General features: G+C 34.9%; 1 protein-coding gene across 1 annotated transcript in view; it reads left to right on the forward strand.

Moving 5' to 3' along the window:
- CCDC73 (coiled-coil domain containing 73) overlaps positions 1–15,792 on the forward strand; it is a 54,330-nt gene that overhangs the window by 10,683 nt on the left and 27,855 nt on the right. Inside the window, exons 5-9 of the mRNA XM_019615208.2 lie at positions 6,284–6,355; positions 9,515–9,586; positions 10,266–10,295; positions 10,705–10,779; positions 12,735–12,773. Coding sequence (XP_019470753.1) covers positions 6,284–6,355; positions 9,515–9,586; positions 10,266–10,295; positions 10,705–10,779; positions 12,735–12,773 — 288 coding nt within the window. The remainder of the gene's footprint in view (positions 1–6,283; positions 6,356–9,514; positions 9,587–10,265; positions 10,296–10,704; positions 10,780–12,734; positions 12,774–15,792) is intronic.

Raw genomic sequence — 15,792 nt, forward strand, 5'->3', positions numbered from 1 at the left:
AATTAGAATTATGTAAAAAAAAAAAAGCTAATATTTGACAAATAAGCAATCTGAAAACTTCAAGTGTCTTTGCATGCATTGTATTGGCTTTAATGATGAATTTAGGGCTGCTTGCTTAGTATCATTGAAAATTGGAATAAAAAACTTCAACATTATGAACATCTAAGGGTTGTAAAATGATATGGCCACGCATAGTACATCCTTTCCTTTTTTTTAATAGAAACTTTATGCATGTTCTTGCTTACAAATGATTCTACAAGATCCTTTCCTGAATTTAGCTATAAATCTGTTACAAATCCAAGTGTTATTTTATGGTCTTAAAATCAGCACTGAGAAAAAGGCAGTGCATACTCCAAAATGCAGTCCTAACTCAGAATTACAGTTTTTGTTTTGTACTGTGATGGTTTTCCTACTGACTAAATGACTATTTCCTACCGAATAAATGACTTAATTAAAACTTTGTCACCTGCTAAACAGGCAAATGAAGTTAAAGCTCTGCTGTTTCTTGCTTCTCTTGCTTCTTTTTTTTGTTCCCTCAAAGTTGCTTGTGTGGATCTTGAGTAAATTTGATAGTCAAATGAAGGCAGCGTAGCCAGGTGCTGTGGGGTTTACTGTCAATTGTGTCTGTGACCTGTGCCTTGACCTTAGAGGAGTAATCCTACATCTGTTTGCTTCTGTTTCTCTTCCTGGTGTTGGCCATGCCCCTTAGACAGGATTCTCTTCACAACGGGAACTAATGTGTATTTTGTGTTTAATAAGCTGCCTTGCATTGTTGGTTATACTGCAATATGAACTCAAATTTAGAGAGAAATGTGCAGGTGAGACCATCAGTGCAAAGCTTGACAGATTAAAAAAAAAAAAACTTGAAGTACTAAAATATTTTGAGAGACTTGGTGGGATCCAAACTTGATACCATAAGATTAAGTCAAGACTTTTTCTGAATGTGCTTATTTAAAGAAATGCAGTGAGTTACTTCATCTGTTCTTCACTTCTCTTCTTTAAATCTATCACTGTAATTAAGTCTCAAAGTAAGTTAGAGATTTCACTCCTAATTTAAATGTTGCTCTCTGAGTAATGACTGCTATGGCATCTTACATATGAAATCGCATTTATTTTCAGTGGTGGCTGTGTTTATTCTAGGCACTGTGTAGCTTACAATACTGTACTGAGTACAGCTCCACTTTATTCCTTAGGCTGTTAATACAGTATTTGTTCCTAGTATGACTTTTTTGTAGCTTTTAACTTCATACTTTTGTTTGAACTATTATTCCTGCATCCTCCAGGAGCAGAGTTTGAATGTCCTTTATTCTTTCTGCTACTCTAGCTGTCCCGCTCAACCAGCACCAGTCAACCCCGTGATTGTTTTGTGGTGGATCTTTCATTCACTTGGTTCCAAAGACTCTCAGTATTGCTCTGCAATCAGCTGGTTTCATTCTGTTGAGTAATATGAGGCAATTCTCTTCAGAATAGGTAAATGGTGTATATTTAATGGTACAAAGTCGCTGTGCAGTAAGTGAAACTGGAAGGTTGTGTTTCCTGAAGTACGTATAGGAAGCTGACCGTGTGTTTGAAGGCAAACATTAGGAGTTACAAGAAGGCTTAGATGATGTGTATCGAATAGGTTTCTTTTTCCAGATGGAGTAAAAAGCATGTGAACATAAATCAAGGATGTTCTTTATTTGCACAGAAATGTTTTCTAATGCATGCGATGTGGGTACTTTTAGTAGCAGCTGAAGCAATGTAGGTGATCAGCTGACCATAGGCAAGATGAAATTTTAGTGCTAATTTTAAAAGATGTACTAAAGCTTTTCTTTGATGCAAATGGCAAGTTTCAGTGACCTACCTGCTGTGGCCTTTCCTGATGTTAACTGAAACATCACAACGTTAATACTGTTGATCCTATAGCTTGTTTTTTGGGTCCATAAGGTCTAATGCTTTAATGCCATTACGTTCAAGGGTACCTGAGCTAGCCGGTTCCCAAACAGATGTATTTGCATGTTTTAACAGAGCCAACTGATGAATTTAGCACTGCTTTGCAGGTAATAGGACAAGTGGGGTTCAGTATTGAGATGCAAATTGAAAACTATAGGCTAGTACTTGAAAATGCCATTTATGCTCAAAAGATGAATTGGTGTTTGCCATGTTCAGGAAGTTGAGGAAACCATAAGCTTACTTATCAGCAAGAGCAAACAATAAAGTCTAAGCTTGAGTTAGTGGAAATATTAAAACATTTGTGGACTGACCAGCTATGATCTTATTGGTTTTACTATATCTAGATCTAAAGTGGCAGCAACTAACCCTGTGCTAAACCTGCTTTGAGGGGTGGTCTGCGAGAGTACAGCCTTCAAATGTGCTAAATGGAGTGAAGTTAAAAAGGGAACCAGAGGCACCTGTGGTAGCAGTGTGGGCTGCTCAAGTGAAGCTGTAACTTAGTGGCCAAAACTGTGAGATTGAATGAAACAGTTGCAGAAATCAAGGTGTTTGTTTTGTTTTGTGCTCTGTTGGTGTGGGGGGGTGGGGAAGGAGGTATTTAAGCCAGTAAGTGCTGTTAGCTTATAAGTCTTGTTAGCAAATGTGTCTTTTGATGAGGAGTTTATTATTTGCAGTTGGAGATAAGACACTATCGGTTAAGAATTTAAAGATGGATAGATGAGATTTAACTACAGATGAACTGCCATATTATGGGCAGAGCAGTGGGAAGTTTTCAAAGGAAAAGAGATGACTGGAATACATCCCTGTTTCTTTCTTCGCTCGAAGAAATAATTGATAGTGTGCTTCTGAAGGACAATATCTGAGACTAAATTCCACTTGTGTGGCTACTGAAGGTTTTTACTAAGTGTCATAGCTGTGAAGAGACAAAAATGTAACGTCACAAATGAAAACTAGAATAAAGCTGGTATATTTTTCTTTGCCTTCAACATTGGTCCTGGGATCAAAACTTTATGAATTTCTATGCAGTCTTTTAAAAGTTTGACTTGACTGTTTAGTTCATGGAGGGTATTCTAATTACAGCATGAAACAATCATAAACGCTAGTTCCTATGAGTACTATTTGATTGAGCTGCATGAGAAATTGGCTGTGCAATTTCGTAGGAGGTAGGTTATGAGTTAGAAAAAGATAATAAAAGTACCTAGGAGCAGTTTTGGCTGCTTGGACGTGAGCCAGCTGTACTCTGTTCCTAAATCTGTTCAGGGTCAGGAATCGAGGGGGCTTGACCAATCCACAGCCCATCTTGTAAAACTGCAGCCTGAAGCAAACACTTTAAAGAACGCTTGACACTTTCCAAAGGTTATAACGAGTAAATAAACCATCAAATGACTCCTCTTTTATTGTTATGGTAGTCTTTTTATAAAAACCCTTAAATCCATGTAGTCCTAAGGCAGCTAATAAAAAATGAACACTTTTAAGGTTTTGTGGTTTTTTGATACCTCATCAAAGTTATATACAGCGTTATGCTCCCAAGTATAACAAAAATGTTTTTCTCGTATTAAACAGCTGTTGGAACTTCTTAAGAAAAAAAAAGTGCTTCACAAGTTTTAAAAGCTTTCACTTCAAAATGGGGAAACTATAAATGTCCTTAGAAAGAAGTAAAAATGATGGATAAGGCCTATAATTGTTATAGATTTCACATGAGAACACTTGCAGCATATAATTGTCATCCTCACTTTAAGTATTTACGATATTTATTGTTTTTTTCAACAGTAGTTACGTACGTGTACACATTTTTGAGAGCTTGCAGGTTTTCTGTTAAAATCTGGGAGTAAGTTGGAGGAGTGTTGTTCACACAGAGAAATTCAGTTCTTGTCCTCTCGACTATTCAAAGCGAAGGGCTGAATTGAAATGGAATCTAATGCAGTTTTCCGGCTTTATTTAGTTAAATGTGAAGGTCTCAGTATAGATGCTGTAGTGACTATTTATCAGTGGGCTTTAAAATGTGACATGCTGCTTCCTAGATCAATTGTACAATGTTAAATGTTACTGTCCTCATTGAATTTTGAAATATTTAGACATTTTAAAACAGAAATGCTGTATGCATGTACTCCATTACAAATAATTTTTAAGTCCCATTTTTTTACATAATTCTTTTTGTTAGTTTGTAATAAACTAATTTCTGTATTTATCTTTACTGAAGGCTTGGTAACTTACTAATAAGCCATCCCAGCTGATTTGAATTTAAGTTTGCTTTGTCAAGAATTAGTAACATTGATGTATGTTCTGCTGCTGCCCTTGAAAATATTAGTCTTTTCCCTTATTTTATGTTAAGTTTCATGTGGATAGATACTGGTTGCTCTCCAACCATTGTAATCAGTGATATTTTTTGCCACCTCCTTCTCCCAGCTTAATTGCCCACTGCATATGCATGTGTCTGCACACGGGTGGAGGTTAAGGATCATTTTTTTACGGATGTACAATGTACAAATGTTTTGCTAATGATGCATTGTTTAAATAGCATTTCTTGTCTAGGAGCTTAAACTGCTTAAGATAGCAGTTCTGTAAGAAGCTGTAAGTCAACCTACCCTGTTTTCAGGAGAATATCTTAATATTTATTGTTTATAGATGAATAAGGGAAAACGAAATCAATATAATCCAAGTATGATTTGTTAAGGCAGAAGTGAGGCACTGTTATTTTTTCAAAATTTTAAATGTATTTCTTACCCTAAGTCTTGAAAATCTTGAGGATTCTTCTCTATCTATACCCTCTTGGTACATAGTAGGAAATAAAAGCTAAAAAATGCAGTTAGTTCTCTATGAAACAGATTTTAATTGAAAATACGTGTTCTGTATTTTCTGTGTATTGTTCACATGAGTTTTGAGGCGTGTTTTTACATCTAGCATGTAACTCTTAGGAGTAGCATCTTCTGCATAAAAGCGTACCTTAATTCTTTCCACTTGCTTACTGTATGTTAAATAAGGATATCAGTTTTCATCCTAGAAATTATAGAAGATAAAAGTATCTAAAACCTTTGTTAAAGCATCTTGAGGCGTATTTTGCCTTTTTATTACTATTGATAATATAACGAAACTATTAACCAAATACTACTGTAGGTGTAAAAATGTTGCAGAATTTTCTTTAAAACAAACCTTGCACAAGTTGAGGCATTGCAAGTGTTCTGTTAAAAACTTAATCTTCTCATTTGTACAGGATTGAAGAAAGAACTGCAGTTCTTCTGAATGTTCGTGTTACCTGCTTTGAGATGGGAACTGCCTTAGATCTTTAAAGCTATTCCTTATTTGGCCGTATGTAATAGGAGAGCAGCGTGTTGCTTATAATGATCTACATCTCAAGTGGAGATAACATTGTCACTGTTTTTGCTAGGGGAATTGTTTTTTCAGCATTGTGTTTGTAAAAGAAGGACAGCCCTTCTGGGAGAAAATAGAAGCAACACACAAGGGAAACTGATTCCTGTTAGGAAAATCTCACTTTAGTGCCATAATGTTTCAGGGGAACAACAAATTGTTCACAACTTTGATAATCAGCAGGTATATCTTAATTGTTATCATGGGAAGAATTTGTTTCTTGACAAGGCCATTCTCTAAGAACAGGTGATGTGATACACCTCCTGAACTGTTACTGCTCCATCTCCTGGATTGTGAAGAACCTTTGGCCTTTAGTCATGTTCTTTGCAGGTAGCTCATATTACTGAAAATGCAAGTGATTATCCAGGAGTTCTTTTCAATTTTTTATCAGTCTGGCGAGTCAGAAGCCTGACTGGCACACAAGGTTGTGATAAATGTTTCACTTTCCATTATAACAGCGTGATTGCTGGGAGGTGTCAAAAAGAAAAGAAAAGGGGGGGGATAAAAAGAAGAATTTTAGTGCTCTGAGTGAAATCATTGTGAAATCATTAAGTTATCCCAAAGATTCGGACTTACTAGCTGTGATTATTTGTGTTATTGATTAATTGACTTGTCATTGGCTTCCTTCATCAGGGTGTCCAGTCACATTTCAGCTGTGAAGTCGAGTCTGTTTTGTTGCCATTGAGCCTGGTTTTGTTGTAAGGTGCGGAACAGAAGACGTATGAAGAGTGGGCTGCTTCTGTCAATTAAGAGCTATGATCCTAGTTCATAATGTTCTGCTGTACACATCAACCTATGTTATTATTGCTGCAAGTTTTCTGGCTGAAACAGCTGATCTGTTCTGCTGTTTCCTTCTTGCTGTGCAGTGTATAAGCACAGTGTATAGTAACTTCTGTGTACCAGGCTGTAAAGAAGGAGCAGTAAGAGTAGACAAATTATGTTGGTGTTTGATTTGTAGGTAACTGTCCTATTTATTTTTAATTAGGAAACAGAGATAAATTATGAAGATCAATTAAGTAAAATTGTTGTGGAGAAACAGGAACTCGAGTGGCAGAAGGTAACTTCTATGACATTTTTGTCTTTCAACTGTTGAGATTTGGTTTGAAGCTAATTCTAATTAAGATTGTGGTTTGATACAATTCTTAAGTCTTTATGTCGCTTATAATAGTCAAATGTGGTAGACAATAGTTTGTCTAGTATTGATTTTAATTGTGCTCAATTTAAAAATCTGCTTAACAAAAGAACCTCATCATAATATTAGGCACGACTGGCAATCTTTAGTCAAAAGGGATATTAATACTGAAGAAATAGGACACAGGGCATCTTGACAGAGTAACATGGGGGAAGCTACATAGCAACAGCTCTGTACTGTGCCTGGCTTTGGCCAGTGCCTATGTCATTGCAGTTGCACAAACAACTTCACTTGTAGTATTTTGACTAAGTTTTTTCTAATATTTATACATGTGTGTTTATTTTTTAACAGTAATTTACAAGTTAGATATACTCAGAGGTTTGTCACCTTTGCTCAGAATGAAGTTTTCAGTACGGTGCCTAGCATTCTTTTTAGGGTAAGGGCTCCTGAGGTTATGCGTTCATAGGAAATCCATTCCTTTCTCAAATTCAGTCAAACCTATGACCCTTGCCACTGGGTCACAGGATAAAAGGCTTCACTCTGTATATTTTATGATCGCAGAAAAAACAATAACTTGAGGTCTATCCTTGATCTTGGGATCTTAGTAGTAAAGGAAGACAATTTCTTGTTGGAGTTCATCCTAACCATCTTAAATTAATAATCCCAACTATGTGCTTTTTTTTCCAGAAGATATATATGTGCACACAGAAACAGGAAACGTTTTGTATTTATAGGAGCAGCAGTGCTTTCGATTTGTAACCTTTCTTTGCTTTTCTTAACATAGCATTGCGGTCCTTAATAACCAGGGTTCAAAAGGGGTGGTTTCTATTCTTTCCCAGACAGTAATAGCTATTTACCATTTATAGAAAGATGGAGCTTACAGTGAGCTAGCTAACATATTTTGTGGTGTGTTTTTTTCCTCATGCTTGGATTTTAATTTGCATATGGCAAACCCAATGTAAGCAATGACTTAAAAATTTTAGTGATTTCGGGAGAGCACATAAGTAAAACTCAGGAACTTCAAAGGAACAAGCTGGTATGCATTTCTTACTCGGGAGTTTTAAGTAAGATGAATATGCTAAGAAGTATGAAATTTAAGTTGAATTTGTGACCCAGTTATTTCCAAATGCGTTATCATATTGACAGTACTTACAGTTCAATAAGTAGACAGCTGCTCCTCTGGACTTTTCAAATATTCTTTTACATTTTTCCTTCAGGGTTGCCTTTCTGCTAACATTTCTGTGGTTCAGTATGCGTTCTGTTTTATCTTCAACTTAGTGAGCTGGTTTCAAATAAAGATAATGTAAGAGAATTTTCTGATTTAAGACAGAGACTTGCTTTCAAATTTTAGTATTAGTTTTAAGAATGTTGCTGCTGTTGGGGAAAACCTACTTAAGTAGGGAAAAATCAGTGGACAAAATTTCTTTTTAATCTGCTAAGTACACATCATACTTACTGCAGTATCACAATATCATAGGTGATTTTGCTTGTACATTCAGGAAAGTCACTTTCTTCTTTATATCCTGCATATCCTATGCAAAATACTAAATTTTTGGGATAGTGATGTATGATCAATCACATTACTTAGTAATCTTAGGTAGAGGTTTTAGGTAAAACACATCGCTTGAATGTACAAGAGAAGGAAAAACGTAGTATATATTCTAGAATTCAGTAATACTTTTATCAGGCTATAAACTACATCAATAACGAAGTTGTATAGAAGACAACTTGGTTAAACCAAATTTATATTTACTTAAATTATCTGTCATAGACTTGAATTCCTATAGAAGTATCATCTTAATTTGGCAGTGCTGTGGTTATAAAATTTTGTTTGTGGTGGCTAGGAATAATACACAAAAAATATTTGATTTGCTGGTACTCATGTATCATTTCTGGATTCTGAGCTTAGTTAGTGTGTTCTTTACCCATTAATTATTCATGTTGTATGTATTGTTTGATAGATGCAAATTAGAACCATCTGTAAATAGCTCACAATGAATCAATGAATGTGTATGTAAATATAAAATGCTCTGCCTTCACAGATTGCCTTCATACTCAGTTCAAAGAATGTGAGCCCTCACTTGCAGAACTCAAAAGAAATGCCTGTTTGCTGCAGATTCAAACATAGTTTGTATCCGAAAAACTCGATTGGGGAGAAGAAAATGGGCTTCTCACATGAGAAATGAATTCTCAGTTTAGTTTCTCATCAGCCACTCTCTAATAGTCTGAATTTGTATTTGTTTTTGTACAGTTATTGCATAATCGTTGCTTCACAGTAAGACTTCTTAGCTAAGTGCTCATCTGCATTTTGTGATAGTTGTTCTTGACTACCTTTATTTTTTTTAAGTATCTAGAGTGTAAAAAGATGTAACAAAGCTATCTTCATATAACTTCCCCTAGGTTGTTTCTTCCTGTCTTGAGCATAGGAGTGAGATAGTTGAAGACCTTAAAAGCTGCCAACTTGCAGAGTGGTGTATTAGTGTATGAGATTATGATATTAAAAAGTAGCAAACACAAAAATAATAGTTGATCTTTAACTCACATTCTTGTGTACGTATTGGTTGTGTGTGTGAGCAAAGCCAGGCAGCAGGATAATTCAAGTAGGAAATCTTACCTTATGACCTTATGCTTAATTGGTTTTTTTTGTCGACCTTCAGCTCTTCTATGTAGTTTTTTAAACTACTAAAATTTAGCTGTAAAATAGACTAACTTCATATTCTTATAAATGGAGGTGAAAATTAAAATCCTGTTATGACTTGAACTGCATGAAGATACTTACATAAGGTGGCAATGGATATTGGATTGCTTCTGTATCTTGGTAGGATTGCTAAGAATTGCTCTTAAAAGTCCCAGCAAGGACGTATCTTTTAGAGGTGATAAGTGCTACTTGCTGTGAACTAGAAGAGAGACCACTGCTGTAAAGATGATACTGGTTAACAAATATCCCGTCTCGTCCTCAGGTTTTGCTTTTAGTCAGAGATGTCTTCCTAAAGTTATGTAAGAGATGAGTAGTGTTTCTCTTAAAAGACCAATATGTTTTGCTGTAAGATTGTTTAAAGGATTGTTGTTATTTCCCATGAGCAGGATACTCTGCAGCATCAGACAGACACGTTACAGCAACAAAATAAAGAAGCCATGGCAGCTTTTAAAAAGCAGGTAGCAAAATAAATCCTTCCAGCCTAGACGCTAAGAGTTGAGAATATGACAGCTCAAAAAAACCAAGTCTGGTTTTTTAGATCCAGACATGCTTCAATTGACAGTTCTTCATAGTAAAGCTGCTCTTTGTGAGATTCTCTTTCCCAAAAATTGCTATGGGAACTTAATTAAAACCTGTTGTATGTTAGTTGTGTCCCATCCTGTGTCCCCTCATACTCACTCCCTCTTCCCAATCTCTTTCGAAAACATGTCTTCTGGAAATTTGTTCATTAAAATTAAGGAAAAATCTGCAGTATAACATAATTCAATATCTGAAAGAGTGCCTCAGTCGTTCCAGTTAGGTTTGTGTTTTTATCTGTTAATATTGAGCAGTGATAGGAACGGAAACTGTTACACATGGAGACGAGTAATTTTATCACTAATGCTACAAATTTCAATCATATAACAAAAAACAGCAGTTCGTTCTTTCTTGGAAAAAAAAAAATTTGTGATGCACCAGCTTGCTGCTGCTGTAGAACAGTCTGTGTATATATATATACAAGATACACGTATATCAGGGACAGAGCTATGCAAAGTAATAAAATATACTGTCTTGTAAATTTGTGTGAATAAGAGTAATTCTAAGTGCAGCATTGATTTGTTTCCTTTCTTTTTTTTATGCCACTGAATCGAGTTACAGGCAAGGATGTTTGCCATGGAAGAAGAAAAGGTACTTGGTTCTAATTCAGTATTTGCCAACTAGGGACACATAGGCAAGTTGTAATGTTACGTAACTAAGCACGTATGAAGTACATTATAATATAATTGAAGTATTTTTCTTACTGTGGCCTTAACTAAAGTTACCAACTATAGCTTCTTGACAACTACTGTTATGCTTTCTTAATCTGTAAGATTTTCTTTATTAGATGTAAATATTTTAGTTCTGCCTTTGGCAGGCTTGTTTTAAGTGATCAAAATATACTATCATGCATTCACTTTTCTCTTAACGGCAATATAGATGAATATTTCAAAATATTTAGCAGAATTATTTTTTATCTTCGTAACATTCTTGTTGTTAAGCTTTTATCATTTAAAATGTTTCCTGCCCAAATCCTGAAGTACAGATTATGTTTTGAAAGGGAAAATACCAACTTGCTGTAGAAATAAAAGAAAAAGAAATCAATGGATTGAAAGAAACGTTAAAAGAATTACAGGTAAATTATTATGTTCGTTAAATAAACACTGTTGATATTCAAATATTGTTTCCACATGCCCCTCTCCTACCCCAGAGAAAATAGTTACTTTTCAGAGAGTTTTTAAGACCATCCCCTTTAATATACGTGGTATGCTCATACCTCACTTTCTAACATTGAGTTTTTGTTTTAACCTTCAGTTTCAAGCATACTGTCAGCTAAAGTTCTTTAATTCCAGAAGAATGCACAGATTCCAAAACCCAAATGGCATGTAAAATATGACTTACTTTTCTTCCTTGTTTTCCACAATATTCCTTTATGCTTGTACTATTCTCTTCTCACCTGCCTGGAAACTTAAATCTTAAATTTAAAACTTGACATTAAAATAACAATTATCCATGTTTGCATACAAACAATAGCTTTAAGATGTAGTCAGGTTTCTGCATCTGAATGTATCTTCAGTTCAGAGAGACGTATTTTGTCATATGTTTGTTGTTTTGGATGTAGATGGGATAGCCTAGTTTTGCAGTAAGCTCTAAAGAATAAAAAGAAATGCTCATCTGTGCATTCCCAGACAGTATTTAGGCACATGCTAGAAGCACATCATTCAGTGAGAGCCTCCGTTATGAGAACTGAAATGCTCCTTTATTAAGTTTTAAGCGTATACATTGAGTGATTTGGTAAGTATGGACAGATGAGATAAGGTTGGACGAAATCAGAAACTGACACTTGCCGAGGCAGGGGTTAAGTCTTTATGTTTTGGTTATGTCTTTATTTGCTTCCAGTAGAAGTAACTGTTTTATATGTTTAAATCTTACTGTGTAAAGAGAACTACTCTTACTACATACAAAGGACATGTTAATAATAAACTTGTATGCTCTGAAGTAACTTCGCTATTGTATCTTTTTCCTTTATATATAATAATGGGTAATAATGAATGATTGTTCTATATATTTAGTGCTTAGTAACACTCTCTTATAATAGGTAAAGGATTTTGTTACCTTCTTTAACCCTTGACATAGCAGAAATCACGTCAAGTACTGAAAAGATTCTGCTGCTTGTTGTTTTTAAGTTTGTTTGTCTTAAAGTTTAGCGTTATTTATTGCTCACTTGAGAGTACAGATCAAGTGTCTAATAGTATAGTGTGGATCTTGAAAATGCTGCTGTAGCCTGAAGAACCTGTGGACTCTTTTTTTTTTTTTGTAAAATTGTTTGTAAATCAGTTAAAAATGAGTGAGCAATTTCTAATTCAGTGCTATAGTCCCATTTCTAAAGTCAGAATGCTATCTTAAAAATGATTGCTCTGTAATATTTACACACACTGGGTTCATTGATACTTCTCTTACTTTTATTTTAGGCATTGTCAGTAGATGTTAGGGTGTTCAAAAAACAGTTAAGACTAAAGACCTGGAGATTGAAATATTGTAAAAACCAAAATTCTGTGATGCCAATGGTGTATGAAAAATAATGTTAATGACTTCCAATGTGAACTCTGTGTTTTTAAAACATGCAAGATTAGTACAATGTGTCTTTATATCGCATTCTTTGCAACATCTATTGCTTTTTCCCCAGAAGAAAACCCACTTTATTCTTCCAGAATTTAAGGAAATGCTTCCATTCTTACTTCTGCTTTCTGTTTAGTTTAAGGGTTGAGTTTATTGCTGTAGTCCCATTACACTTCATTTTTGTGATACGTGACAGAGAACATAGGTGTTATGCATTTTTCAAAACTACTGTAGATACAAATCGATGTATTAATTTTTAAATGGAGTTTAAGTGTGCAATTCAGATCATTAACAAGTTTTATAAAGTGAATCTATAATAAAAGAAATAGTTAAACTATTAATTTGAACACCATGTTACTGTATCGGATTGGCAATTAAATCTTAGGTTTGAGAATTGTTAAGAAATACGCAGTTTGTCTTCAGAAAAAATTGTTACTGCAATTCAGTTAATAGCTCTTCTTTGTTTTACAGATTTCAAAATACACGTTACAAAAGAAACTGAATGAAATGGTAAGAAAGTAATATAAGTAACAGTTGTAACGAAAAAAGAATGGCAGTTGATAGTATAACACAATCTCACGTACTTGGATGATAGATCACAATACAAATAAAAGTGGCAATATTTCCTTTGAACCTAAACAACTTTCAAATACAGTATTAGTTTCTTGTGTTGTGTTGTGGTAGCTGCGGTTTATCATGCGAAACTCCGTCATGCGTTATAGTATAATTAGTATGTTAGTTCCTATAGATGGGCACGGGAATCCTTTTCTCATGGGCAAAAATTGGAATTTGGAGAACCTGATCTTATTATCCTTGTACTCGTAGGACCTTCATCCCAAAGAAGTAGTCGAGAATTGAAGGCAGTTTTTTGCTGTTGTTTTTTCTCTAAGTAAAAGTCTTCTTGGTTTTTTTCTCCCTTTTTCATTCCCCTGTTCAGAATTACTTCTTAACGTCGGTTCTCCTGAACGGTTTAGATTTCATCCAATCCACTTTACTCCCTTTGACACAGAGAATAAATTTATATAGAGTGACAGCTTAGTTACTCTGAACCCCGTTGTCTGTTTTAGGAAGTGAAAGAATGAGCTGCAGAAACATTGCTAAGCTTGATTGAATAAATGCTGTGAAAATTCTGCTGCTGCTCAACTGGAAAGTATAAAGATAATATTGTCAGACCATTATAAACTGTGATTTTAATTAAGAAGCTTAAAAAAACTAGGGTCCAGTTTAGCTTTAAGTACCATGACATTTGTACTGAAAGTCATCTTCAACGCTACAGTGGTTTTACACAAAATATGGTGAAATTGAATAATGTGCCCTCTGACCTGGGAGATAAGGCTACAAGTTAAAGATCAAAGGCAACATAAAATGTGTTTCGTCTTAGTTCACTTTTAACTTGCATTTATTCTTAAAGTAAATTTGATCGAGGGAGTTGCTTAAAATATACAAAACGATTGAATTTACATTTAGATCATTTCACGTATTACCTTTAATATTTTGCAAGTTCAGTCTTCCATATGAATGAGAGCATTTAAATCACAAGAACTTTACTAGAAGGTAGAAATAGATCTGTATTGTTTAAATAATTACCTTCCTTTCATATGTTTAAGCAAACTTTTTATCAACAATGATTTAATATTATGAAAATGTTCGTGTTCTGTGATTTTGATACAGAGTGCGATTACAAAAAATGTTACTGAGTTTGGGAAAAACTATTACAATTCCCCTTCTGCATGTAGCACTAGACCTAACACATATGGTCTGGCCATGTATGCTCAAGATAAAAAAGACAAAAACACCAGGTAATTAGAAGTTCATTTTCTACTGCAACCATACTCATTAGTGGGCTAATACAGTTTTAGACTGGGACAGATTCTACTACCCATTCCTTCAGCAGTTGCTCAGAAGTAAATGGTGTGTTCAATGGATCAAAAGCCTGTGTAGAGTCTTTATTATAGTAAATGGCAAAATATTCGGAAGTAGAGTGGATTTTTGAGACTAATCTACGTTTCAGTTTGTAGTTTCTTCAAGATAAGATTTTGTTCTGGCTAGTGCTTTGAAAGTAAGATAATGCACTGTCTAGTTTATGTCTGGCACTTAGAAACCCTGCCAGTCAGTAAAGTAGCTTTTGTATGTGCTGGAGCTCGATGTGCCACTTCATTCCCGTTTTGTTCTTTTAGTTCAGTTCTGTTCTTTTAATCTAGTACTGGCACTCGATTAATATATTGAACTCCACGTGCTAAAACAGCGTGCCACTCCCCATCCCCAGTGAAGTTTTGTGAGAATTATAGTGCTCATGTCATGTGAGATGTGCTATAATTTTGAAAAAGTAGTTGGTTTTTATTCTGTATTGAAAGGCTATATAGGATGCACAAAAAGCCTTTTTCTTCAGTTTTTCTTTTTTTACACAAAAAAATACCAATTTTTGTGTTACTGTCACTTTGCATGTGATTGCATATCGATGCAGAATTTTGCAGGATGACCACGACAAAGCTAGTTGTCTGATAGAAGAAACTTAGATGTGGCTTCTGCGTTGTACTGTTTTCGTACTGCTGAAATCAAGGAGTAGCTAGGGGAAAATGGTCTTGGTCAGGTCTTTGTTTTGTCCTTTGCTATCTCCTGGTGCATACAATGCAAAATGCTAGGACTCTGTGAGAGTGTAAAACTAAAGCAAATGTGTTTTTTGTTTATTTTCTACTCTGCTAGTAAAATTAATCTATTCATGGGTTCCCCTGTGAATATGCGTTGACTGATCTTGAGCACGTCTGAGAAAATGAGCATTTAAAGTTACTTCTCAATTCAATTTTAATTTTTAGTACCTAACCTTCAATATATGTTGCAATGCTAAAAACAAGAATGAGATGAGCTTTGTCTGGCTTAGAGACTAACTCTTGTGTATGATTGAGAAAAATAAATGTGGAGTGGAAGTTCTCAGTGTAGTTAACGGGGAGATGTAGCTGTTTGTATGGCAGCGATTCAGTGCACTGATATTAATGAGTAGAGTAGGTGGGGTGAGTAACTGTGAGTGCTTGGTAGTCAGTCTAGTTGAACTGTATCTCTATCAATGAAGTATATGTTTGAGAGACAGTTTATTGAAGCTGAATTCAAGAAATATGAAATGGCGTAGTTACATTAATCTCTGCTATTCTTTAAAAGAGGGAAAACTGCATCCAAATAGAAGACAGTTGACAGTAGTCAGCCTTCTGAACTGTGCCCAGGAGCCATTTGAGTGCTCTTCAGCCTAAATATGTCTGAGAATTTCTACCAACTTCACATTGTAGGCGTTCCTTGAGAGCATCTCTGTCACCGTTTAGCTCTCGAATACAGAGGTAGTTATCAATGAAAAATAAATTCTGGATGAATGAAAATGAATTAAAATAACATGCTTATCCTGGATTATTAAAAACAAACCAACTTAAAAATACATTTAATTCCTTTCTATGACTAGGAATTTGCCTGTATTTAAGTTATTCGTTTAAAAATACTGTGACGGAAGTGGTAAGGCAAAAACGGACCATAGTAACTTAAAAAA

The sequence above is a fragment of the Meleagris gallopavo genome, chromosome 5, assembly GCF_000146605.3.
Source record: "Meleagris gallopavo isolate NT-WF06-2002-E0010 breed Aviagen turkey brand Nicholas breeding stock chromosome 5, Turkey_5.1, whole genome shotgun sequence".
NCBI lineage: Eukaryota > Metazoa > Chordata > Aves > Galliformes > Phasianidae > Meleagris > Meleagris gallopavo.